The sequence below is a fragment of the Moschus berezovskii genome, chromosome 25 (assembly GCF_049115385.1).
Source record: "Moschus berezovskii isolate FMDL1 chromosome 25, NW_MosBer_1.0, whole genome shotgun sequence".
NCBI lineage: Eukaryota > Metazoa > Chordata > Mammalia > Artiodactyla > Moschidae > Moschus > Moschus berezovskii.
In genome coordinates, this window is record NC_142484.1 from 30793893 (window position 1) to 30820831 (window position 26939).

Below are 26939 nucleotides of genomic sequence, written 5' to 3' on the forward strand. Positions count from 1 at the left end.
ATTTCATTCCCTATATTTCATAAAAAACATGTGAAGGCCTACCTATTCCATATCTAATACCTATTCCCTTACAAACCTACCATGATCTTTCATTTTCTGTACTTTTGCTAAAACCATTTCCTTTACTTGAAATTAACTACTCCCCTCCATACCTGTTGAAATCGTATATATCCTTCAATTCCTAGCTTTCATCTCCTCTCTGAAGCACTTCCTGATAATCCTTGTAAAATGAGCTGCTTACCCCATTCTCAGAATTCGGTAGTATTTTGTGCCTCTATTTTAGCACTTAGTGCGGTTCAACTGTATGGTACTGAGTGGGCATTTAACTGTCTCCCTCATTAAGTGGTGAACTCCCTAAGGGCAAGAGCTATGCACTTAGCACAGTGCCTGCAAAGGAGGGGCTCAGTAAACATTGGCTTCACTGAATTTTTCAAAATAAATGTTAAAAATCTTTTTTACACTTTGTGACATTCCCTCTGAGGTAGGTTAATGTTTGAGTCCGTTTTTTGATCAGTTTAAAGGGGGTAGGGGCAGATTATATAGTAATTGCAGAATGGAAATATTTAAAAAATTATTGTCTTCAACCAGTGTCCTTGAAATAATAATTACTACTACCTACTCCCAAATCTCTACCAATCATTAAATAACTGTTGTTATTTAATGCAATGCCTGGTCAAATATAGCTTTTCCAGGGTCACACCACTAGTAATTTTTGGAACCAAGATATGAACCTGAGTCTTACTATAAAGCCTATACTTTTCTCCTATTACATACTGTCCTCACTCATTTCTATCCTAAAGCAATAACTGTCTTACTGGAGAAGAGTTTTCTATGTGGAAACATGCATATGTCTTTCATTTATGTTAGGCTGAAAAGGGGCAAGGAGGAAAATATGACAAAAATGTAAATTTAAAAGAAAATCAGGACTTCCCTGGTGGTCTAATGGTTAAGAATCTGCCTGCTGATACAGGGAACATGGATTTGATCCCTGGCCTGGGACGATCCCACATGCCTTGGGTCGACTAAGCCCCTTGCCAGTACTCCTGAGCCAACACACCCGAGAGCCCATGCTCCGCAACAAGAGAAGCCTCGGGCCTCCGCAGTCAAGAAGCCCAAGCACTGCAGCAACTAGAGAGTAGCCCCCGCTTACGTCAACTCAAGAAAGTCACGAGTACCACAGTAAAGACCCAGCACAGCCAAAAATAAATAAATAAAGCCAAAGGCAATTAGCAGGCGCCCGAAGAGAACCAAAGGAAATGTGGAAACTTTAACCTATTTTACTGATTTTTTAAAATTGAAATATAGTTGATTTTACTGCACCTTTCAATTTTAAATAATATGAAACCTCCAGAACAGTTGTATGACTTACGATAAATACCTAGACACCCTTTCTCAAAATCCTCAAGTTGTTAATACTTTGCCATATTTGTTTTTTTCTCTCTTATCAGATACACAAACACACACATTTCCCCCCAATCATTTGAGTGTAATGGCAGATATTTTAGCATTTCTTTCCTAAAAACATAAACTTTCTCCTGCACAGCCACAATATCATTCTTATAACTAAGGATATTATCCTTGATATACTAGTATACAGTCTATTTTCATTTCCCTGAAAATGTCCTTGATAGTTATAACTATTGCTGACTTTGTGGTTTTAATATATAATATAGGCAATAGGTATAAAGTGTAACATAATTCTCAAAGTCTTGTCCATTTGATCAGACTAAAGGTTCCTGTGCTCAGGACATGGCTACCTAAGGAAATACAGTTGAGCTGAGCTGTCCCTATCCCTGTCTGCTTTTGTGTTTGTTTTGCTTGTGTTTTCCCATTCACCTTCTAAACCTGGGTGACATGGAAAGTCTATGTTGAATCTTTCCTTCCCCTTTTTCTCTTTTGAAATATTTTGAACCTATATAACAAATTTGAAAAAATTAAGAAACACTTGTATACCATAAGCCGAGGTTTACCAGTTTTTAATATTCTGGCACATTTGCTTTTTTTGTCTCTCGGTTATCTTTCTCTTTCTGAATAACTGTATTTGCTAAATCATTTGGAACTAAGTACTGCCATCATGATACATAACTCTGAATACTTCAGCTTATATCGAATAAAACAAAGGCATTCTGCCTTACATAATGTTATACTCAAGAAATTCAACATTTATAGAATAAAAAATAATATCAACTCTATAATCAAGTTGTAACAACTGTTCCAATAAAATATCTTTTATAGCTGGCTTTTGTTTCCAACCCAAGATCCAATGAGGGCTCATGCAAGGCATTTTGTTGTCATCTTTCTTTAGTCTATCAGTACACAGATTTATTGATTGAAGTATAATTGACCTATAATACTATGCGAGTTCCAAGTACCCAACATAAAGATTTCATATTTCTATACATTACAAAAGGATCACCACAGTAAGTCTGGTTACAGTCACCTTACAAAGCTTTTATATTATTGATTATATTCCCCATGCTGCACATTTTATCCCCATGATTCACTTATTTTGTAACTCACCTGTTTCACTCATCTCCCCTACGAACTCCCCTCTGGCAACTGCATGTTTATTTTCTAATTTCTGGGTTGTTGTTTTTTTTTTGCTGGCTCATTTGTTGTTTTTTTTTTAGATTCCACATATAAATGAAATCATTTAGTCTTTATTTTTCTCTGACTTATGTCACTTAGCTTAATACCCTCTAGGTACATCCATGTTGTCACAAATGGTTAAGATTTCATTCTTCTAGTGTTTTCATTTTCTTTGCAAAACTACATAGACGTGGAACTGCTGGATCGTATAGTACTTCTGTTTTTAATAGGAACTTCCATATTGTTTTCCATAGTGACTGTACTGATTTACATTCCCAGCAGTGTACAGGGTTCTCTTTTCTCTACATCCTTGCCAACACTTGTTATTTGTTGTCTTTTTGAAAAGAGCCATTCTGACAGATCTAAAATGATATTGCATTGTGGAATTCTCTAGGCCAGAATACTGGAGTGGGTAGCCTTTTCCTTCTCCAGGGATCTCCCCAACCCAGGGATTGAACCCAGGTCTCCCACATTGCAAGTGGATTCTTTACCAGCTGAACCACAAAGAGATCCCAACAGACACATGAAAAGATACTAATAGCTTTCCTCCAAGAGAAAACAATTAAAATTTCCATAACATCAACATGTTATGGAAAGCCTCCTAAGGAAGAGGAACAAAGTCAGACACTCACTGAAGGAAGAGAGCCTTAGTGGTTTGCCCAAGGAGACTGGAAGAAGCAGAGGGGGAGCTGGTGGCAGACAGAGGATGGCTCAGTGACAGGCTGACGCTGCAGTCACAGGCCTCTGCACAAGGCTGTGAGTAATCACACGCCAAGGCCTGGAGCCACAGGCTGCTGCAGTTATCTTTCATGTCACCCTGTACGTTTCACCCTGAGCCTGCAGTAAAGCAGGCAGCAGCCAAATTGGGTTCCACTGATCCTGCAACTCTGATGGGCTCCTGCTGTCCCTAGTCTCTGAATCTCCAGAGGATGATTCAGATTTGCACTCTTTTATGACCTTTCACTTCACTGAGCACTGGGCTAGTTTCGTTATACTAGCACAGTCAGCTCTGACAGCCTAGGAATCACGGTGCTCCTCAGAGTAGATGCTATTCTTTGTTAAATGAAGGAATCATTCAGGATTTTAGATAAATGCATCTACTTAAGGCAAGTGAAGCTCTCCAACTCTGAATTATATAATTCTGTTAAATATTTACCTTAGTCATTGTCCCAGAACAAACATTTTAAGTTCTTTGTATCATAACTGTTCAGCTTGGGGTGGTTCTAGGATTGATCACAGAGCTGTGGGACTAGAAAGAGTATCTAATCCAATTGTTTTACAATTATTTTACAAGTATTGGGGCTTCCCCAGTATCTCAGTTGGTAAAGAATCTGCCTGCAATGCAGGAGACTAGGTTCCATGGACAGAGAAGCTTGGTGGTCTACAGTCCATGGGATCGCAAAGAGTCGGACACAACTGTGCGACTAACTTTCACTTTAATTGTAATCAAGTGGAAAAAATCCCCATTTTTGTTTTGCCTTTTAAAAATGTATAAACCTAAATTACTTCAGAAATAAAGACTCTAATCCTTGGTCTATTCTGATCTTTGTGAAGAACAGGGAAAGCTGGAGGCAGAGACACTGTTCAGAGCCACTGTTCAGAGCCACCTGGGCACTAGCTCTGCATCTTCGCCCACTGTGAGGAAGTAGCCTTGCTGCTCATCAGTTTGGTTCACTCTTTGACATGCAGCTGTTCTAATTTACAACACAGATACTCCCTTAAGTCTTAGTGTTAATTCGTTAGGAAGATGCTGAAGTCAGTCAAAATATAAAAAGGTATTAGTGTGAGAGCCTGGCTATGTTATCTGCTCTGGAGCACTCAGTGGCTGAGTGAAGAGTGTCAGCAGTAGTTGCTCACCCCACAGGGACTCAAGAGACACAGAGAGTGCCAGCAAAGATGTGCTGCATCTGCTCCCGCTTTGTGTAGCCACCTGGCTTCTGCTAAACGTTGTTTCCTTGGCTAAATAAATCAGGAAGCAGTGAGAACATCTGTGTGCCTGTATATGTTCTTTTCCTGCTCATCTATAACCTACCTATATTTTAAAAAAACACATACAACAAAACCTATTTGGAAATAATTTCAGACTTACAGAAAGTTACAGGAATATTAGAAAGAATTCTTGGACTCTTCCAGTGGGCCAATGGTTAAGACTCCATGCTTCCACTCCAGGGGGCACAAGTTCAATCCCAGGTCCCCCAGTCAGGGAAGTTCCACATGCCGTGTGGTATGGGCAGAAAAAATAAAATAATTCTCTTTTCACCCAGATCCATATGTTAAAAGTTTATCATATTTTTATAGATATAAACCTTTATTTTTAATCTGATATCCATTTATGGATGATGGTGGTGGTTGAGTCGCTAAGTGTGTCCAGCTCTTGCAACCCCATGGACTGTAGCCAGCCAGGCTCCTCTGTCCATAGGATTCCGCACGCAAGAATACTGCAGTGGGTTGCTATTTCCTTCTCCAAGAGTTTATCATATTTTATCATCCTCTTCTCCGATAGACACTTTTTTCTGAACTGTTGTAGATATTCTATTTAGGAGTAAATACACACAGGTATTTAATTAGAAGGGAACTGTCCTTTGGTAAAGGACATCTAAGTAAAACAAGGACCTTCTCACAACACAGTGATGAAAATCAGGAAATTAACATTGATACAGTACTATTATCTAATATACAGGCCTTATTAATATTTTGCCAGTTTACCTAATACATGTGTTACATTTGTCATACTAATAGAATCATACAGTATATAGTCTTTCGGGACTTACATTTTTCACTCAGCATAGTACATTTTGTGTGCTGTGTGGCTCAGTCATGTATGACTCTTTGCGACTCCATGGACTATAGCCCAACAGGCTCCTCTGTCTATGGGGATTCTCCAGACAAGAATACTGGAGTGGGTTGCCATGCCCTCCAGGGGATCTTCCCAACCCAGGGATCGAACCCAGGTCTCCTGCATTGCAGGTGGATTCTTTACCATCTGAGCCACCAGGGAAGCCTACAGGTATCGATACTTTGTTCCTTTCTATTGTTCAGTAGTATTTCATTCTTGGATTATAATACAATCTGTTCATGAACATTTGGGTTGTTTCCAGTTTGGGACTACTACAAATAAAGCTTCTATAGATGACTGTAGTTAACAGTACTATATATGTGAAAGTTAAGACTAAATTCTAAGAGTTCTCATCACAAAATAAAAAATTATTTTTTCTTTTTTTGTCTCTATATGAGATGATGGATGTTAAGTAAACTTATTATGGTAATCATGTCATGTTATGTGAGTCAAATCATATGCTGTATACCTTGACTTATACAGTACTAGTTATTAGCTATATCTCAATAAAACTAGAAAAAATCTATAGAGTAGGATATCTTGCTTCTAATTAGGAAATAAGAGTTAACAATGCCCCCTACCCATAAAAAGCTGCTGTGAAAGTTCATGAACAGGTAAATGTTAGTTTTCATTTCTCTAGGATAAATACCCAGGTATGTGATTGCTGAATCACATAAGCACATATTTTAAAAGATGCCAGACTGTTTTCCTGCTAGAACATGAAGAAAGTCATATGCAGTCAGACTGGTGAGACAGCTGAGAACTTACAGGTTGACCATGTTAAGGAGTTTGGCAATTCTAAGAGCAAGGAGAAGCCACTGAATGCTACTGAGCAGAGGAGGCATTTGAACGGTTTTGTGTTTTGCAAAGACTCCTCTAGCTACAGTTTGCCCTACAATTCCTCTAAGGGCAATTTGAAGAATGGATAATTGGAAAGGGCCAAAGTGGTTTTTATGGACACCAGTTAGAAAGTTACTGCAATAGGCTAAATAAGAAGTAATGGCAGCTTAGACCAGGGTAGTGGCAGCAGAGACAGAGAGGAACAGACAGGTCCAAGAGATAATAAGGGGGATTCCCTGGTCCACTGGCTAAGAACCCACCTTCCAATTGCAGAGGGCACGGGTTCAGTCCCTGGTCAGGGAATTAAGATCCTATAGGCTGTGCAGTATTGCCAAAAAGAAAACTAAAAAAAAATGAGATAATAAGGAAGTAAATTATTGTGTCCACTCTTTTAGGGAAAATGTTTAATATTTCAACATTATACTTAATGTTTAGCTGTAGGTTCTTCTTAAATGTCCTTTACTGAAGGACAGTTCCCTTTTAGTTATTTTTTAAAAACTATTTTATTCGTTTAACTGCCAGGTCTTAGTTGTGGCATGTGGAATCTAGTTCCCTGACCACGGATGGAACCCAGGCCCCGTGTTGGGAGTGCAGTGTCTTAGCCACTGGACCACGAGGGTAGTCCCTGTAAGTTTATACCTCGTAATCCCCCTCAATTGTTTCACTCATCTCCCCCACCACCTCCCCTCTGGCAACTCTGTGTTTACTCTGAGTCTATTTCTGTTTTGTTTATGTTTTTTAGATTACACATATAAGTGAAATAATGTAGTATTGGTCTCTGACTTATTTCAATTAGGATACCATCTAGGTCCATCGATATTGTCATACATGACATTATTTCATTATTTTATGGCTGAGTAATATTCCATTGTATATACATGTACCACATCACCTGCCAATGCAAGAGACATGGGTTCAGTCCCTGGGTTGGGAAGATCCCCTGGAGAAGGAAATGGCAACCCACTCCAGTATCTTGCCTGGGAAATTCCATAGACAGAGGATTCTGGTAGGCTACAGTCCATGGGGTCGCAAAGCAGTCAGACCCAACTTGGTGACTAAACAACAAAAACACAGCTGCTTTACAATGTTGTTAGTTTCTTACTGTACTGCAAAGTGAGTTGGTCATACATAAATATCTCTTTTTTAGATTTCCTTCCCCATTAGGTCACCACAGAGCGCTGAGTCGAGTTCCTTGTGCTACACAGTAGGTTCTCATTAGTTATCCAATTTATACATAGTAGTGTATATATGTCAATCCCAATCTCCCATTTCATCCTACTGGTCCTTCCACCACAACATGTGGTCATTAGGATTAGTTCTTTCAAGTTTCAACAAAGTTGCTCCGTAGTTTACAGTATTCTAATAAAGTGCCTTAAACTAGAAGGTTAACTTGTTTCTGTTCAAGTCCCAACTGTAGTACTTAGTGATTTGTGTCATCTTGTGTATATTTTGTGATCTTTAGTTTCTTTATTTCTAAAACAAGGAGAAGAGATGCTTTTCTGCTATTATGCAGAGCACATGGAATAATTTCTTTAGATGTTTTATGAAAACTGCAACTATAAACATGTAAGATGTTATTTCAAGATTTAATTTTAAAAATACTTATTTGTTCTTCTTATACCTTTATAAATTTCAATCCTATCCCCTCTAAAGCTTTCTAGACTGAAAAACTCTTCGGTCTTTGGCAAATTTGTTATCCTCTTGGTGTTTCAGCAGCTCTTTTCTAAACCACCTCTAGCTTATGATTAGAATGTACCCCTTCCACAGCCACCGCATCAAGGCATATTCCAACTCATACTTCAAGATGCAGTTAGAACAGCAAGTCTTCCATGACTGTTTTCCACTCATATTTATTCACTCCCCAGTAGTGGGCTGGTATTTGCCAAACTCTAACTCCTGTATCCCCTTGGCTAACGTGGAAGCAGTTCAGAAGCCACCAACCTCTAATGTTAATGTTCATTAAAAAACGTACCTTAAATACCCCTGGGAGAATCTGGGAAGACTTCACAGAGTGAGGTAGGGGTAGGTTTTAAAGCATCAGTCAAAGTTTTCCTGGAGTTAAGCAGGAAAGCAGCTCAGCACAAGGGAACAGAATGGAGCTTTCCAGCTTTCGGCATGGTGTGTGCACGTGCTTTCTTCTCCCACTTCCTCTTGCCACTCACCTGTCACTTATACCCCAGTCATAAGGAACTACTTGGAGTTCACTAGGTTGCTCCATCCCCTGAGCCTTTTAGTTCACGCTGTTCCCTGTGTTCGGTATGCCTTGTTCCCCTGATTTCCTTTAACCTGGCTAATTCCTGTTTATCCTTTAAGTGAAAGTTGCTCAGTCATGTCTGACTCTTTGCAATCCCATGGACTATACAGTCGATGGAGTTTTCCAGGCCAGAATACTGGAGTGGGTAGCCTTTCCCTTCTCCAGGAGATCTTTCCAACCCAGGGATCGAACCCAGGCCTCCTGCATTGCAGGTGGATTCTTTACCAGCTGAGTCCCAAGAGAAGCCCAAGGATACTGGAGTGGGTAGTCTATCCCTTCCCCAGCAGATCTTCCTGACCCAGGAATCAAACTGGGGTCTCCTGCATTGCAGGTGGATACTTTACCAACTGAGCTATCAGGAAAGCCCATCTCAACTTAAATGTCACCTCCTCTGGGGTGTCTTCCCTGACCCCCTGGCCTGACTCTCCAAGTCTGAATTAGGTGCCCTTTCTCTATGTTCTCACAATACCCTGAACTTACTTCTTTTTAGAACTTTACTTCTAAAACTACTGAAATTTCTTTGCAGTTTTCCATATTTTTTCACTAGACTTAGAGCTCCATAAGGGCAGTTTCTGTTATTCCCAGGGCCCAAGTGATACTGTGCATAGAGTAAACCTCAGTAAACACTTCTTCAGTGAATGAATTTCACAAGAAGGCTGACTGCAAAGAAAGATTTGAAAAGCTGGCAGCTGATGAACATTCTCTTTCCACGTCCAGCATTCTCCTGGTGTGCAGCCTGCAGATGTGGAGGAAGTTGTGGAGAAGGGTGTGCAGATCCTTGTGATTGGCCGAGGGATGAGTGAGGCCTTGAAGGTTGGTATTGGTGAGCACAGCATTCCTGAGGACTTTCAGTATTCTCTCGGATCTTTACCATAGAGATATGTCCTTTCTCTTGGAAGTTCAATCTATGTATCACGCACCCCCATCTTGCTGAGCCAGTGGGTGGCCCAGGATGAAGCAGTGGCTGAGCCTACTCTTCCTCATCAGGGTTGGTCTCTCCAGTCTCTACGTAACCAAAGGCTGATGTTGTTTCAACTGTTTTCCAGAAATTCCTCAATCTTGGAAATTTCTTAAGCTCTATAGCTATCAATATTTGGCTCTTCAGAGTTTTATGGTATCTTTCATTTTTACAGTACTTAAAATTTTTTTCTTGGTCACATTCAAGTTGTTTTTTCCCCTTTTCAGAAAAAAAAATGTTTGTTTTTATTCTACTTATAGAAATAATACATGCTTGTTGTGAAAAAAAGTTAACACAGAAATGTAGTATTAAAAAGGTGAAAGACTCCCCCTTCCCAGTCACATGTGAGGTACATGTAACTGCTCCAATTCTCTCTCTACACATTTACTAATATATTCTCACTTATGCATACTGACATCCATGCTTTTACATAAACAGGATCACACTATACATATTGTCCTGCAACTTTTTATTCATTTGTTATTGCATTATGGACAGCCTTTCACGTAAGTTTATAGAGATCTACTTCATTCTGTCCCTTATAGACATGTCCTAAAATCCAGTTCCTTCCTGATGAAGGTGCCTTTTTATTTTTTTAATCTAGTTTTTTCCCCTCCTTTAAAATGACTCCTATCCATAAGGCTACTGTTAATATAAAACTGTTCAAATATATGAAAGAGTAATATAGGACATTTTAAAAACATTTCACTGAGAGTTCCTTCTAACAGAGTTGAATTAAAATTTATTTAAAAATAATATTCACAAGTCAGAGTTGAGAAAATATCCAATAATAGCTGCCACTACTGAGAATCTTTTATATAAATTCATTTACAAATATTTATTCAGCACCTTCTATGAGTCAGACACTGTTCGATGTACTGGGGACAAGGTAAAAAGGGTTCGTGGCCCTCGTGAATAATAAATATGTAGACAATTTCAGATCATAATAAATACTGTGAAGAAAATGGTGACTTCTGAGGGCTGTTCTAAATGAGGTGATCAAGAAAGGCCTGGGAACACATTTGAGCTGCAGTATATGTACATTCTTAAAACTTCATCCTCACACCAACCTTGTGGTTTTAAGTATTATTATCCCCATTTTATAGGGGAGGAAATTGCAATTGACAGGCTTCCAAAAGGTCTCTTGGTTATTGCATGGCAAAGTTAGAATTTAGACTCAGGTTAGATTGACTCAAACATCTAACATTTACATGCTAGACATTTTACATACTTTAGCTGAATTTGTTCTCATACCAACCCTGTGAGTTAGGTCATATTACCTCTATTTACACACATGGGAAAAAAGGCTCAGAGTATTTAATTCACTTACCCAAAGTCATACTGCTAGTAAGGACTTAAATTCAAGACTGTCTGGCTCCAAAATCCATGCTCTTTCCAGTTTCCATTTCACCTGAGCTGTGTGCACATATTTCATGATACTTCTGTCAACCTCTTAGAAGACTCTTTGACTCCTTGGGGCTCACTGCCAAATTTTGGACTGGTGACATGCTGGGTGATTGGGGAGTGACAGTTGTCAGTGTCCAATTCTATAGAATATATTCGCCTCATAGCAGGAAAGGAAACCCTGGGGGCCTTTCACCCTGATTTACTCATCTTTTTCCTTCTTTCCAGGTACCCCCATCAACCGTAGAGTACCTCAAGAAAAAAGGCATTGATGTGCGGGTCCTCCAGACAGAGCAGGCAGTGAAGGAGTATAATGCCTTGGCTACCCAAGGCATCAGGGTGGGAGGGGTCTTCCATTCCACCTGCTGATGGAGCCTTAAGAGAATAAATCACTAAACCATGATGCCTGTGACTGTCACTCTTACCACTCTCCACTCTAGCCTCCCTAGCACTTTAGAACAGCTGCCTGTACCAGGTCCTGGGCTAGGCTCTGCGATGCATGGATGACTCAGGCAAGGCCCCTGTCCTAGGGGGCGGGGAGGCGGGGACAGAGGAGACAGATGGTAACCAAAGTTTAATACTGTGGTAAATGTTAGGCCAGAAGTAAATGAAAATAAAGGCATAAATGAAAATAAAGCCAAAAATGAAGAAAGCCGTCTGATTTGAAGTTTGAAAGCCAAAGTTTCAATACATTAAAATCATATTGTAATTGATACTTTGGAATGTTTAGTCATCAACCAATTTTATTAAGTACTTTGTATACCAGACAATGCTACAGGTTCCAAAGAAACAGCAATAAAAATCAAGTTTCTATTCTAGTGTGCCAAATAAGTGAGCAAATACATATTGTAAATAGAATTTGTTTTAAGAAAAATAAAGCAAGATAAGAAAAAGAGTGATAGGGGCTACTTCAGATATGTGGAAAGGGAAAATTTCTTTGTGCAATAACATGAGCAGAGCCCTGAAGCAACACTTCAGTAACAGTAAAAGGAGCTATGCCTTGATACTCAGGTTCTAGACAGGCTGTTCCACTAACTAAACCTGAGTCTTGCCAGTTCTCTTGGCCTCAGATTCCCTCACTATAAAATGATAGAGCTGGACTACATGCTTTCTAATGGCCCCTACTGGCATGGATAGCCTTGGTGCTATTAAATACCAAGTGACCTTTCTGAAACCTTACGATAGACTAATAGCATTATTAACAGTTACCAGCATTGCCTTATTTTTCATTTTTCCCCCTCTTGAAAATAAATGTTACAAGTATTGGCTTTGGTATCCAATAGCCTTGAATTTGACCTGTGGCTTCCAATGCCATTCATTGGTTGGACATTTATTTAATCTCTCAGAGTTTCACTGTTCTCATGTCAGACAGGGATAATATTAGTACCTGAAGTTATCACAGGTGTTAAGTGGGGTAATTCACAGACAGTCTTAGCACTCTGCTAAGGACTCAATAAATTGAAACCATTGTCATTATCTTTCTCCTAAGGGGGCTGCTGTGTAAAGTTAACTGGTTTCATCTTATGGTTCTTAATATAGCAGCTTATTATTTCATAGATTCGTAGGATGTTGGTGCCCAAAGGAATTATCTACTCTTTTAGCTCACTCATTTATTCAGTAATTCTCTTTCATACTCATTTACTGAAATTCTTTAACTAATATTCTTATGACCAATTATTGCTGGATCCTAGGGGTACAGGAATGAGTAAGTTATAGTTCCTGCCCTCAGGAGTTACCTGAGATAGAAATAAACAAGACAATAATGATACAGTGTGTTAACATTATAATCGTTATAACATCCCGTGGTGGCACAAAGGGGGACTAACTTATCCTGCCAGAATAGGAGGAAGATTAGGGGAGACATCACTAAGGATGGAACACAGGTCTTAAAGAACAAGTGGTTCATTTATTCACCAAATATTTGGGAATTTTTCAACATTAACTAGACATTGACTAGGTATGCTATCGACCTTGGCCATAACTGAATACAATTGCTCCACCCCCACCTTTGTTGAAGCCACGGCCCAGAAAGTGGATTTTTGCTCCACATGATCCTGTCACCTGACTGGCCACACTGGGCATCCGACCTAAGGACAGCCAATCAACTTAAGACGTGGCTTTGCAAGAAAACATGAGCTGAGATGATTGCCATGGAAAGTGATCTTTCCAAGTTTACCCAGCAAGAAAGGCAGGATTAGAACCCAACACTGTGCCTTGATCTCGTTCTACCACCTTAGGAGACCTGTAGGAGATAGATTCTCAGAGACCTAACACCCAGCTGAGAGGTCTGAGAAGGTCATGCTCAGTGCCCTTTCCACTACCAACCGTTTGTCAGATGACAGGGTCTTTCTAGATCTCAGTTCCCTCAGCTCGGAAAGCCAGATACATATAACGAGGAGGGATGTCTGATAAAAATTCAGACTATTTTTCTGGGTGATGAGATAAAAGAATTTTTTTTGTGTGTGTCAAATGTAAGATAAGACAGCTCCAGTGGTGCTGAAGTAGGTGTGGGTGTAATTAGGTGTTCCTAAGTGAGTTGCTTCTACATTAAACATAACTTAGTCCAAACTTCTTAAGAGACAGAAGTACCTGGCAGTGAAGTTATTAAACTTTGTATCAAACCTGTAATAGCCCCTATTTCTGAATCTCTTCTGCATGGTCAATGCTGGAAATTCGAAGAACTGGGAGAGAAGCTCTTTTTCCATATACTTGGTCACATGTCTTAGTCACACCCCCTTTGGTTCAGTTTGTAAGCTGCGTGCACAGCCCTCACTCTGCCCACACTCAATTTCTTCGAGCCTGAGCAGTTCCTAAGACAAGAAGTCTTGTCAAGTGCTAGGCATGTACCTTCTCCTCAATTCCGTTTGCTGAGGTCTATTATGTCAAAGACAAATGTACAGTCCTTTCAGAAGTCTGACTCTCAGCTGGCTTTTGCAGTCATGTCATGGTACTGTCAACCTTGCTCTGGACTCATGGACTCATTCATTCTTTCCTTGCTTGGTATGTGCCAGGCGCTACGCTGGGGATACAACACAGACATTCTTATTGCCCAGCTATTCACAGACTGGTTGGGAGAAACAGACATATAAACAGAGTGATGATGCAGAAGTTGCAAACTGTCACAAATCTACCTGGAGACAGGTTTTCTCAATCTCAGAGTAATTTGAACATTTACTTACAAAAATTTTTAACATGGATATTTTTTTTTAACATGAAAATGCAGGTTACTGGCTTTTCTGGAAGAAATTAGAAAATCTGACCAGGCCCATGCCTGTGAACAGCTGAACATCTGAGTGGAGCTGAACAGCCTTCTTTGGACAGAGAATCTGCTGATTCTTCAGCCTCTATCATTTTCCTATAGCCACTGAACCACTCCTTTTTTAAAATTGTATGAGGATTATTTTTTTTCATAACTTTGAAAAAGAGGATGCATTTATTAGCTTTACAAAGCCACTTACCTTATTTTTCCCCCTGCCTACCTGCCTCAGGGGTTGGCATTTGTGAACCTGCAATAAATACAATGGCTGAAGAATGTATAGAAGGCTGTGGAAACATAAAGGCAATGCATCAAGCCCACAGAAGACACAGACACGTTCCAGAATGAGGCTCAGTCCTGAAGAATGAAAAGAAAGGGACCACAGGAGACAATCTGAAGAGCACATTCCGAGGTTCAGGTGTGAGGCAAGAGACATAATGGTGAGAATTAGGAATAACTACAGAAAATCCTCTACAGTGGGAGTATAGAGAATGTTGGGGACACGGACTATGAGGCTAGAGAGGACAGCAGGGGATGAAGAGTCTTCAAGGACAGTTTAGACTTTATCCTAGAGCCAAGAGGTGACCCACTTAAGGAGGTTTAAGCAGGGGAATGAATGTGACCAGATCTGGGTTTTGGAAAGAGTGCTCTGGCACCTGTGTGAAGAGTGGGCTGAAGGGGAAAAGATCTGAGACAAGCAGTTCACTAGGAAACTAATCTCACACTTCTAGAGTGATGCTGTAGACTGCGTCAGGACAGGCTCATTGAGTAAAGAGGATTGAAACACTTAAAGCGGCAGAACCTAAAGGACTTGATGGCTAGTTTTGTATGAAGTGTAAGAACAGTGTCCAGTGTGACACAGTTTCCAGCTTTGACCAGGCACACGGTTGGTCACCGAAAAGGCAGAACAGAAACCTGTAGAGGCCTGATTTCCAGACTTGCTTCTACTCACTCAGTTTCTCTGTGGGTGCACAGTCACTTATAAATGAGGGTGCCACACTAGAGCCATCTTTATGCCCCTTTCCAGGTCTTTGTCAGAAAAATCAAGAGTCTCATAATTCACAGAGAATTCGGAGGAAATAAGAATTTAGAAGATTGAGCTCAACCCCTCATGTGGTAACTTGAATTTCTTTAGAACACACTTGTCAGGAGTTTGTTTAACCTCAGATTGAACACATTCAGCATGGAAAATTCCTGATCTTCTAAGACAACCCATTCAATTCTTACAGTTTTTAAAAACTCATCCTGATACTAAGGCAAATTTTGCCCCTTTGTGTATCTTCACCTTTGATGGGAAAAGTACTATTTCAGGTCTTAAGACCTAGGATCAAATTCTGCCCTTGCCCCTTAGAAGAAAGACATAACCTCAAACTCAGTTTTCCCACCTATAAAATGGGGAATAACTGAGAAAGATCTTTATAAAAGGAGTAGTGTATCTAAAAAGGATTCAGCATATTTTTCCCTTGGAAGGCTCAGTTAGCAGCAATGGTTCTTGATGTTTTCATCTGTGCTTCAACTCAGTAAATCATCATTAGGTGTTTGAGTCAGGGCCATGGTATGACTCAGCCTGGCCTGAAGCTTTACTTTATCTCCAAGGCAGGCAATTTTCTTTAGGCCCTCCTGTTGACACTGATGGCACATCACTGAGATGAACTAAGTAAGTGAGCACACAAGAAAAGTAAACACCATAGAGGTGATCTTTTAGTCTCTCCATAGCAGTTATGACCTCCGGGAGCCAGACCACCCAGGTTCTAAGTTACCAGCTGTGCGACTTGGCCAAGGAGGCAGCTCCAACATTGTAGACATCAGAGATGGAGTTGAAAGTGCTATTTCTTATAGTGGATCCCTCTTTCCCATAATCCTGGCTTCTTTAAATTCTCTGAACTTCAACTGCTTTAATAAAAACCTACTATTAGGTTTAGTATAATAGCACCAACTTCACACTGTAGTTTTGAGGATTAAATGAATTAATTCATTAAAGGGTTTGCAACACTGCTGGGCACACATTAGGTGTGTTAAACCAAAAGTCAAACGTGCTCAAATTCAAATTCCAGCTCTGCCTCTCCGTAACTGTATGCTCTTGTTATTTTTATTAGCTTTCCAAGCACCAAGCCAGAGATTAAGATTCTGCCAAGCATTATTTAATTAAACCCATTCAACAACCCATAAAGTATAATTATCTCTATTTTACAGATAAGAAAATTAAGGCACAAGAGAGATTTGTAGGTTCTTTTCCATATACTTCTCCTGATGTGGTATAGCTCACACCTTTGGACTCATTTTGGATCTGAATGAACATAGCTGTTATTACCGTATTCCTAATGACCTAACCTGTCAGACTCACTTGGCTGTTACAAGGATTAAATGACAGGTAAAGAACACAGCACAGGCCCTCACGTGGTTCACAGCCTTTACTGTTCTTACACCCCAGCTGCATCTTTAACTCACATGCAGCTCCAATGCTGGAGTCATCAGAGAAGTACTGGAAAATGACTGTGTTTCTTACATTAGATCCCTCTTTCCCATAATGCTGGTTTCTTTTCTAAAATATGGCCCATCTCTCGTATTTTGGTCCTAAGGATAACAGCAGGCAAAATCAAAAATTTTCCTGAAGAATGAAAATGATTCATTCTTCAGCTGTCCATTCAGTTATTGGCCAGCCATTGCCTGAGTTAAGGAAGGAGACTCTCAGCAAGATACTGAAGTCTGGGGCCATTCAGGAACTGTCGATGGTGAAAAAGCAAAGCTGTGAAAGCTGCTCTGGGGTTGGCTCTGACAAACAGACTGTTGCTTTAAGAAATAAGATTATGGCTCCAATAACTGGTTCTTTGGAAGTGGCTAGAAAATTGGATCTTTTTGTTTCACACCTGAAGAATGTAGACATGTAGTATAAATGTTGAACCTACAGCCACACAGATTCCCTGAAGGACCAGGGACTAGAGCAGCTTGGTGTCTCAATTTTATTGGGGGCTGGGCTATGGAGGTTGGGGGTGGGTGGCAGGATAGACTTGGAGGTTTCTGTTTTCTTAATTAATGCAAAATAATTTATCCAATGCTTGACACAGATCAGACTGCAAGGGTCACATGTTCCTCCTTATGCCTATATACCATTTCCAGGTGAAATGCTCCAGGCTTCTGGCTCACTCCGATCCCAAGAAGGGCCTTCTAGGCCACGGCTGTAAAGACTGTTTGTGATTCAGCGCCTTGCGGGTTTGGGCATTATGTAAACTTTTACAGACTTGCTGAAGGGGATGGTGCCCTCGATGCTGGTTTCCACCTGGGGTGACATCTCACCACCTTCATTCCAGAGGGATTTTGGAATGCGTGAACTGGAGTTGTAGGCCAGCAGCAGCCTCACTTCCACCTGGCAGGGTTCTAGAAAAAAAGAAAAAAATCCTCAATGACAGGGCAACACCCAGGAATTGGGATGAAGTGTCAAGTAAAAGCAAGATCAAAGATGGAGGCAGCAGGGTTTCAAGAACATTTTTCACCTGTCTGCATCCCTCCCTTCCCCTATCTGCAAAACAAAAACAATTTTCCAGCCTGAATACCATGAGGCTCTTCCTAAGCTACAGATGTGCTGATACATCTCTACCACCGCCACCTCCTCCTCGGGTCTGCTGGACTCCCTGCAGCTCAGAGCCATGGCCGCTGAGATGCTCAGAGAGCAAGTGAAAAGCACTCTTGCACAGAGGCCTTCCAGCCTCAAAGATAGAGGGTCACAAGATATGTACATGTGGCCAGTTCTTGTGCCCAGATAACCATGCTCTTTCTGAGCAGCCGATCTCAGACCTGAAGGCTGCATGCAGAGTGGACTCTGCTGCATTAGCGGAGAAGAAGCCGTTCATCTGGAAATAGGACAGAAAACACTCATTACTGAACAGGAACACATTTCAGGGACCTAAAATCATGTCACTGAACCTTCCATTCTTCCATGACATGACATTAAAATACTGATCTGGTGTCTGCACCTGGCAGGCCCAGCAAAAATAAATAAGACCTCCCTTAAGTTGCTGTTTGGCTGAGGAGGCAGAGACAGTTGCAAAGAGCACAGTACACACTCGAGTCTGTAAAAACTATGGAGGAAGGCTTTGGAATGGAACACCTGCTTGGTGCCAAACACATAACTCCAAGAGTTCTTACCCTGCCGCACCATGAAAGAAAGATCGTCATGATCCCAAAAAAGTCCCAAGGTTCTGAGAGTTTCTAAGTGACTGCCCAAATCCACACTAGTGACAGAATTTGAGCTCAGTTCATAAACTGAAACACTAATCTTTCTATTAACCATGTGGCCTCAATAAAGAAGAGGGAGAGGATTTCAGAAAGACCTAACGGCAGGTGCAGAACACAAGAACACCGCTAGCTTGGTTGTCCTCCTCGATCTTGTGTGACTGGGTAACCTCCTTACTTCATGAAAGATGCAAGTTTTAAAGATGAGCCCAAGGGTAAGGGGTTAAAAGGGCAGTAACGAGGGCTGACGGAACAGAAAATGAACAAGGGCAGAGGTCCCGGGACTTCTCAATGCCTCCCCAGACATGTTCCTTGCTATTTCCAGACTTCTCCCTAGGGATCAAAATAGAGACAAGATCACTGTCTTCCAGGAAGGGAGGGCTGGCAGCCAGCCAGAGCAACCCAGCCAAGCCCAGACAGCAGCTTCAGCTGGACTATTTACCATGGGCCCTTTCACCAGCCTTCAGTGTCTTTGTAATGAAACCAGCACTGCTCTCTGGTCCGAGGCTCCAGTATCAGCTCTCCCAACAGGCTCTCCTCTTTTGTCCTAGATGGCTACTGCCAACCCTTGAACCACAACCCAGCCCTGGCTCTCACAGCATTTTCAGGAGCCAAACCCTGGTAAGGTCAGACGACTGAACCCTACCTGGTCATTAAGCCTTCCCTCACCAGCACATGTAAAGAGTGGCAATTCAAGCCACTGGCATGAGAGGAAGGGAGCAGAGAGAAAAAACAAGAGGGAGAAGACAGTGGGAAAAAGACACAAAAGATCGTCTGGGGCCAATCATGCAACCTGTTTATCACACTTAGAAGAGTATGTCTTTATGAGGTATATATTACCACTCCACAGTCTTAAAGGAAAATGAGACAGACAGGTTAAATAACTTTCTCAGGATCACAGCAAGTAAGGCAGAATTTGGAAACTTGTCTATGTGACTCCAGGCCTGGCAGCATCCTGTCTCCCAAAAGACAGGCCCTAGGTAGGAAGCTGAGGGACTAGATGGAGGAGCCCCTTCCCAACATCAGGCCTCATCTTCTAGGTTAGGAGGAAGAAAATGCTGGCACATTCAGAATGAGAACACATTTCACTTTAGTATCCCAGGCCAGATGGGAGGATGGTATAGTGAAAAAACAAGGCACTTAGGAAATTTGCATGCCGGCCTCCAAGCCACCATTAATTGGCTACATGGGCCTCTACTTATGCATCTAGAAAATGAAGAGCAGAATACTAACTCCCATCAGAGAGCTATCTAAGAATTAAATGAATTTTTATTGCAAACTTGAAACCCTACATTCCGTTTTCATTATTTGTTAAGCATCGACTACATGTCAGGCGCTAGGGACATAAGATACAGAGGTACTGGGAACACAGAGGTAAAGGTGATGAGCAAGTTTCCTTTTCTCAAGCAGCCCACATTCTAATTCGAGATAAAGTCAATAAATGAGAAAACATCTGACATGAGTAAGTGCTGAGCAGAGAACTGAAACAGAGATTTTTAATTATGACTAGGTAGCAGCCTCTCAAAAGAGGTAAACCTGAGTGAATTATAATTTTTCAGGCTTAGGACAGCCCAAATTGCCTGGTTCATGCAGTGAGCTGCTGTATGACCAGGGACAAGTCAATACACCCCTTGAAACCTTTCAAGCTCTTCTGAGCTGTAATATGCTGTTTTGCCTCCCTCAGCCTTGGTCCCTGCAAAACAATGCTGTCCCACAGCATTTCTTTCCCCGTATGTAGGATCCCTTTACCAAAAAAAATTAGAATAAGGAACTCTACCTTCCTGTAGACTTGCACTGTGGCAAACAGTGCAGAACATTCCAACAGCAAGGATATGGAGTGAGGGATGTTTAGGGAGGCAGATCCTGGGAAAAGCTTCCTGGCTGGAAGCTCCCTCAATTGTGACAGGCCCACTGGACCGCCAAAAGGGCTGCTCCGACATTCAACAGCACTGTTTCCTCTTTGTGAAAACTTTATAAAGTCACCTATACTCACCTGACACCCTTAATTGGGGAAAACCACTAATAATGGCAATAAATAATTACACATGTATTCAAAAATACAGTGAAAGAAAATTCCAGAAGGCATTCATCTATTTCTAAAATAAACCAATTGAACACCATCTCCAGTAACAACCATACTTCTGAATCATCTTCGACAATTTAGGCGACACCACCGAGACCAATTCTCTCCCATATTTTAGGTTCTGCAGACTGAGTCTCTTTCTAAAGTTTCCAAAGAGCCTTACAGACTGTGGAAATGGAATGTCATTACATTTGTATTCTGTCATTTTATCCTTTAAAAATTAAGAAAAATACTTATGTAGCTTCCATGTTATTTTCTCAAATTATCGAGTTTCTATTCAGATGCGGTAGGGTGAAGTATGAATAGATCATCTTTGCTGCTGCTGCTGCTGCTAAGTCACTTCAGTCGTGTCCGACTCTGTGTGACCCCATAGACGGCAGCCCATCAGGCTCCCCCGTCCCTGGGATTCTCCAGGCAAGAACACTGGAGTGGGTTGCCATTTCCTTCTCCAATGTGAGAAAGTGAAAAGGGAAAGTGAAGTCGCTCAGTCATGTCTGACTCGTAGTGACCCCATGGACTGCAGCCTACCAGGCTCCTCCATCCATGGGATTTTCTAGGCAAGAGTACTGGAGTGGCTTGCCGTTGCCTTCTCCGGATCATCTTTGCACTACCCCACAAACCAGCCCATGTGGGAAGGGAAGGCAGTAACAGTTGTCACTGTACCTCTTCTGGGGGAATGAAATGAACTGCTCATGTAACAAAAAGAGTGATTCTAAATTACTGGTAAAAAAAATATATAAAACTATTTCCAGAAAGAGTAGTCCTCAGAATTAAATAATAGATTAAGAACTGTCATCTTAATTTAGAAGGTGAGGAGACAAGATTCAAAAGGGAGGGTAGCCTGTCCAAGGTTTTGAAGCAAGTCAATAACAAAGTTACGATAAGAAAATAGTCTCCAGGTATCCAGCCCACAGTTCTTTCCATGAGACTCCATTCTATAGTAATCTTTTAAAAAAATTTCGTGCTGTGTGTTATCAAAGCAATGCAGCAAATTAATCTAAATGTACCCAGTTTGAGCTTGTAAGCGCCTCAGGAAATCAAGTTCAACCCTCAGCAAGGCCTGGTTCAATCACGTATTTTTCAAACTATAAAAAACAAATGCCTTGTCCCCCTCTGACTCCTCACCTGTCCAGGCAGTGTGGGAGAGGAACACCTGAGTGATGAGCCGGTGCCGCCCTGGGCCAGGATTCCGAAAGTCTGCCGGCTTAGGGTGGATCATCTGAGCCTGGCCATCTGGATATAAGACCTAAGAGGTGACAGACATGAGAAAAAGAGCCAGAAGAGCCATGAGCTTTTAACAAAATTGCTGGTGACATCTGCTGTGAACCCCAAAAGAGGAGGAAAGATGACACCATCCTTCATAAGAAACTGCTCCTTGTGGGGAGGACAATACTGTCAAAATCTCTCTACCCTCCCCCTAGTACAAGCCAGTGTGATAAATCTTTCCCGAATTTATGGTGAATGAGTGACAGAAATAAGTTGCCTCTATTAAGTACATGGATAAGTTAAAATATTAATCCTGACATGAAGAGCCTTTGCAGGCACTCCCTGCTTCTTCTGGCTCTGAGTCATATCATGGCCCACCATTCATCATCAACTATCAAGTATTAAGAATAATTCTGGAACCTTGCTGGTGGTCCAGCAGTTAAGAATCCGCCTGCCTGTGCAGGGGACATGGGTGCAATCCTTGGTCCGGGAAGATCCCACAGGTTGTAGGGCAAACTAAACCTGTGCACCACAACTAATGAAGCCCGTGCTCTGCAACAAGAGAAGCCATCACCACGAGAGGCCCATGCACCACAACCAGAAAGTAGCCCCTGCTTGCTGCAACTGGAGAAAGCCTGCCCACAGCAACAAAGACCCAGCACAGCCAAAATTAAGTACATACATACATACGTATTTTAAAAAAGAACACTTCTGTAACTTTTCACTAGATCATAAGCAGCCAGGAAGCTGTTTCTCTCTTTCTACAGAAATAGTGCTTCATGAGGGGTCTGCTCAAATCAGGGGCCAGTTCTTCAAGTCTCACAAGCTGCCAAAGAGCTCTCCTCAACCCCAAGGGGAGCTGCACAGTTATCTGTGCAGAGGGCCTATCACTTGCACAGTGCACAAGTGAGCTAAAGGAACAAATGAAGCACATCCTAGAAACACATGGGACCTGGGCTTTGGGAATATACTGATGGGGTAAAGCAGGGACCGCACAAGTCTTTCAACTACGAAACTCTGGGAAGGCATGTCTCAGCCCACCTGCCCCATAATCTCATCTGTCCAGAAGTGTTGGGGCATGGCAGCTGAGCTGGACAATGCTTTCTTACTGTCAGAGCTGTCCAACGACTGAGCAGTGAGTTCCCCATCTTCCAACCCATGATGGCATTCAAACAGTTTGGCCATGCATGTAGTAAAGCTACTCTGAAGGTGATTTTTCAGTAGAGTCTAGCAGATGAACCTTAATCTACTTGCAATCTCATTTATGTGCAACTGGTCAGTGAATTTTTTCCAGGAACAATGTGAAACTGGTTCTCAACCCTGGTTGCACATTAGAATCACCTATGGGCTCTTTTTTTTTCTTTTTAATTGGAACCTATGAGCTCTTAAATAAAAAATACTGGTACTCATGAGTTCTACTCAAGATTCTGACTTAAACTGGTGTAGGTTGAAGCCTGTGCATCAGTAATTTTTTTAACACATTATGAGTAATTCGAATGTGGAGCTAGGGTGAAGCTAAGGTGGGGAGTGAGAAATAAAATACTGCTTGCCATTTCAGTAAGCAAAGGATTTTGAGCCATCAGGGACAGCAGCCACCCTCCAACCGTGAGCCCTGAAAGAACAGAGGGCAGAAACAAGGAATGCCTACCATCAAGCAGTCATCAGACTGCAGTCACACAAGGAATGCCTACCATCAAGCAGTCATCAGACTGCAGTCACACCCACGGCACAGCTTGAGGAAACTCAGGATGAGAAAACACAGGATATTGGCCCCAGATAGGTGAGGTGCATATCAAAGGAATGACTTCAGAGAATCCAGATTCTTGCATCTTCCCAGATATAGAAAAGTGTTAAAACTCCTTGAGATATTTAGTTTTCTTTTACAAACAGTAATCTTTCATTGTGACTACCTGGTGTTGCTGCAAAAATTCCTGTATAACCTAGTTTCCCCACTTCCTCTTCAGAACAGTTTTCTCAGCATTAATCTGAAATGGTATCTCCCAGGCTTGAAGCCCTAAGAACATCTGCTCAAAATAAAAAACCTAACTCTCCAATTCTAGGTTGTGCATTATTTTTTCAGTCGACAGAGCAAAATAAAAAAAACTGCACCACAACTTCACGGCAGCTCAGAATTAGTCCTCTGTAGGTCTCATAATTTATAATAATTCCGGATGGAAAGCCAGAAGACATTTTTCCTCTACTGTCACCATAGGCAAATATTACCATCTCCGGGGCCTGATTCATCCTTATTCTCTTCCAGGAAGTCGACCCTGCCTGCTCCAAGCTACTTTTCTGTACTTACTGCCAGTGTTTATTCATATTCCCTCTGCCTGGAATACCTCTATCCTTTGCTCTTAATCATCCTTTCAGACCTCATCCATGCCACAGTATCTCCACAAGGTCTTTCTTTTCTTCAGCCGCAAATTAAGGGTTTCTCCCATAGTATTCCTTATATTAATAACATATATACATATATACACACTGGCTTCTTCCCTACATATATATATGTATATATATACACATATATGTTGCAGGGAAGAAGCCAGTTCTGACTCCATGTTGGAAACTGTTTCTTTGACTTGCTTTTATTATTATAATCATACTCAATGGCTTGCCTGGAGGACCCTGGCCTGCCGCTTGACTGTAAACTAAAGTGCTTTTGTTCAGCTCATGGAGAGATACTTTGTCCTTCCCTACCTGTGAACAGGAGAGAATAACACACCCTTCTGAAGGCTGGTCATTCCCTTGGAGATGTTTTGCAAGACTGAAGGCCCTTTCACTTTACTTCCCCACTGCATCTCCCTCTCTATTCTGTCTTTTGACTTTAGTTCCTCGTAGCTTCTTTCTCTCTGATTTTGAAAAGAATCTGGCATGCAGTCCCCAATAAGATGGTTACCTTGAGGCACCAGCCTGCTATCTTCTCGGTTCTCCAGCTCCCCAGTTAAAGTCTCTCCCTTTTGCCTCAACACCTTGTCTCCTGGATTCACTGGCCTGTTGTGCAGTGAGCAGAGCCGTCAGGGGAAGCACGCTGACTGAAACCGCCCACCCTGGCCAGGCACCATAGTAACCATCTGCATGAGTTGTTTCAGGACACGAGGTCCTGGTAAGGAACACAGAACTAATAAGGCACCACCAACCGCAAGAGTTGGGGAAAGATCAAAAGGGGACACCACCTGTCTGACTACCTCCCAGAATCCTCGATGGCATCCATCATGGCTGAACAAGGTGGGCACCACCGTGAAGGATTCTGAGTCAGAATGACTAAAGACAATCCAGAAACTAATCCCATCACCAAAAAACCGAAGACTGCGAGCCACATGGCAGCTGTTCTCCTGGGTTCCCTGACCCTACTGCTCTCCACCTGGGTGCCCTTTCCCAATAAAACCTCTTGCTTTGTCAGCACATGTGTCTCCTCAGACAATTCATTTCCGAGTGCTAGACAAAAGCCCAGTTCTGGGCCCCGGAAGGAGTCCTCTCCTTGCAACAGAGCGAGCTTGGACTCGGTAACACATATATATTTTTAAGTACACTGCTGAATTTTTAACGAAGCCAAAAACTGGAAATAACCTTGTAGGAAAGGAAAAATAATTTCCTCTCTACCCTTCTAGGTTCTTGTCTGAGACCCTTCTATAATAAAGGCAGATTAACAGGAGAAAAACAAACAGAAGTTTAATAACAAATACATATATAGATATATATAAACGTATATATATAAAAACATTTATATATATCAATACATCTCTATATATAAAGGAGAAACCTAGGAAAACTGAGTCACCCCTTAAAACTGCCCAAGCCATCACCTTAAGTACCATCTTCAGCTAGACTAAAGAAAGATGCTGAAGAGAAAGAGAGCCTGTTACAGGAGGCATCAAGTAAAACACAATGAACAAGGGTAACGTTGTCAGGCAAATTTAAGTTGGCATACTCTCCACTGATACGAGCTTCTAGAGATTAGTCTTCTGGGTACTACGAGGGAGACATCTTACAAATGGAGATTTCCCTTATAAACTTTCCTCTCAAAAAGGGCAATTCTACTCTGTTTCCAGAGATTCACCTGTGTCTACAGACCCTCGAAAATAATCACTCCAAAGAATCTTTGGGCCCAAAAGACTTATTTTGGGTGTATATCCTGTCCACCTTCATTCCCACCTTTGAAACTTCTAAGAAGCTTCATAAACCAGAAACTGAGTCCGTTCAGTCAGTCCATTATCTTACTGAACCAGTTTTAGTCTTGAGAACAGGTCATTTTAAAAGTTGTGTCTCATTTCAGGAGGCTGTGTTGCAAGTGGCTCCCAAAACTAGACCTACATTGTGGGAGCAATCCGGTATTTAATAAGAAACCATCATATTCTTAATTCATTCTGTGCCTGTCTGAACTGATGGCTGAACTTCTGTTTTACAACTGCCTGTCCACTTGTCTGTCTCTCACTGAAACTAAGCATCCTGAGGGCAGGAATTCTAATTCACTTGCCTAGCACTTAGCATGTGCAACAGAGTAAACATTATTGCATGGATGGGAAGAAGGAAGGGAAGGAGAAAGGAGGAAAGGAAGAAAGGAGGGAAATGGTAAATGGGTAGGACTCCTTTGGGGCTCAACTACAGAATGCTATAAACTGATTAGTGTCTATACTGAATCTCTCCCATCTCTCTAGTGCATCCATCTAACTTGGGAAAAATACTCCCTAGGACTGCTTTTTCCTCACCCATAAATTTTATTCACCAAGCTAACCTAACCACAGCCTGCATGAATTTCCTTATTACAGTTTGCTTATAGTTCTAAAAATACGAAGTCTTAACTTCACATTCTAAGAACAGAAGGGGCCCTGCCATTTAATGAACCCATAGTGGGGACCAAGGGTTTTTCATATTAATACATCACTTCATTTCGACGTTACCATTCCTACTTGTTAGTTGTAGAACCTGAGATGCAGAGTTTAATGTAACTTGCTCCAAACCATATTCAGCAGAAGAGTTGGGAACTGTGCCCAGGCTCTTGTCCATAAAAACATCTCTTCCCTCTCCCCGGTTTCTGTCCCTCAGGCAGAGATTACAGGGGGTGCTAAAGTGAAAAGTTTCAACACAAAGTCAGTTTAGAAATTCCGTGGGAACCAAAACCTGACAGACCTGGACCTTCACAGTGTTCTGAGGATCCTGCACGTGTTCCAGGGTTGCATCAACATCCAGGGCCACCACCAACCCAGACGTAAACCTCAAAGGGTTGTCAGACTCGCCTGCTGGCTCAATAATGGTGGCGGAGGCTTTGTGGATCTGTAAACAAGA

The 26939-nt window shown here is 41.6% G+C and overlaps 2 protein-coding genes across 9 annotated transcripts in view; one reads left to right on the forward strand and one right to left on the reverse strand.

Moving 5' to 3' along the window:
- The window catches only part of AAMDC (adipogenesis associated Mth938 domain containing), a 29214-nt gene extending 17930 nt beyond the window's left edge, over nucleotides 1-11284 (forward strand). For all 7 annotated transcript variants that reach the window (XM_055416067.2, XM_055416065.2, XM_055416064.2 and 4 more), the window contains 2 exons: nucleotides 9237-9332; nucleotides 11110-11284. In XM_055416067.2, the coding sequence (XP_055272042.1) occupies nucleotides 9237-9332; nucleotides 11110-11250 (237 nt within the window). In that variant the 3' untranslated portion in view covers nucleotides 11251-11284. The remainder of the gene's footprint in view (nucleotides 1-9236; nucleotides 9333-11109) is intronic.
- A 151-nt stretch (nucleotides 11285-11435) lies between these two features.
- INTS4 (integrator complex subunit 4) overlaps nucleotides 11436-26939 on the reverse strand; it is a 114820-nt gene continuing 99316 nt past the window's right edge. For both annotated transcript variants that reach the window (XM_055416059.2, XM_055416060.2), the window contains exons 21-23: nucleotides 26784-26927; nucleotides 21576-21696; nucleotides 11436-17512 (exon numbers count right to left, since the gene is read on the reverse strand). In XM_055416059.2, coding sequence (XP_055272034.1) covers nucleotides 17334-17512; nucleotides 21576-21696; nucleotides 26784-26927 — 444 coding nt within the window. In that variant the 3' untranslated portion in view covers nucleotides 11436-17333. The remainder of the gene's footprint in view (nucleotides 17513-21575; nucleotides 21697-26783; nucleotides 26928-26939) is intronic.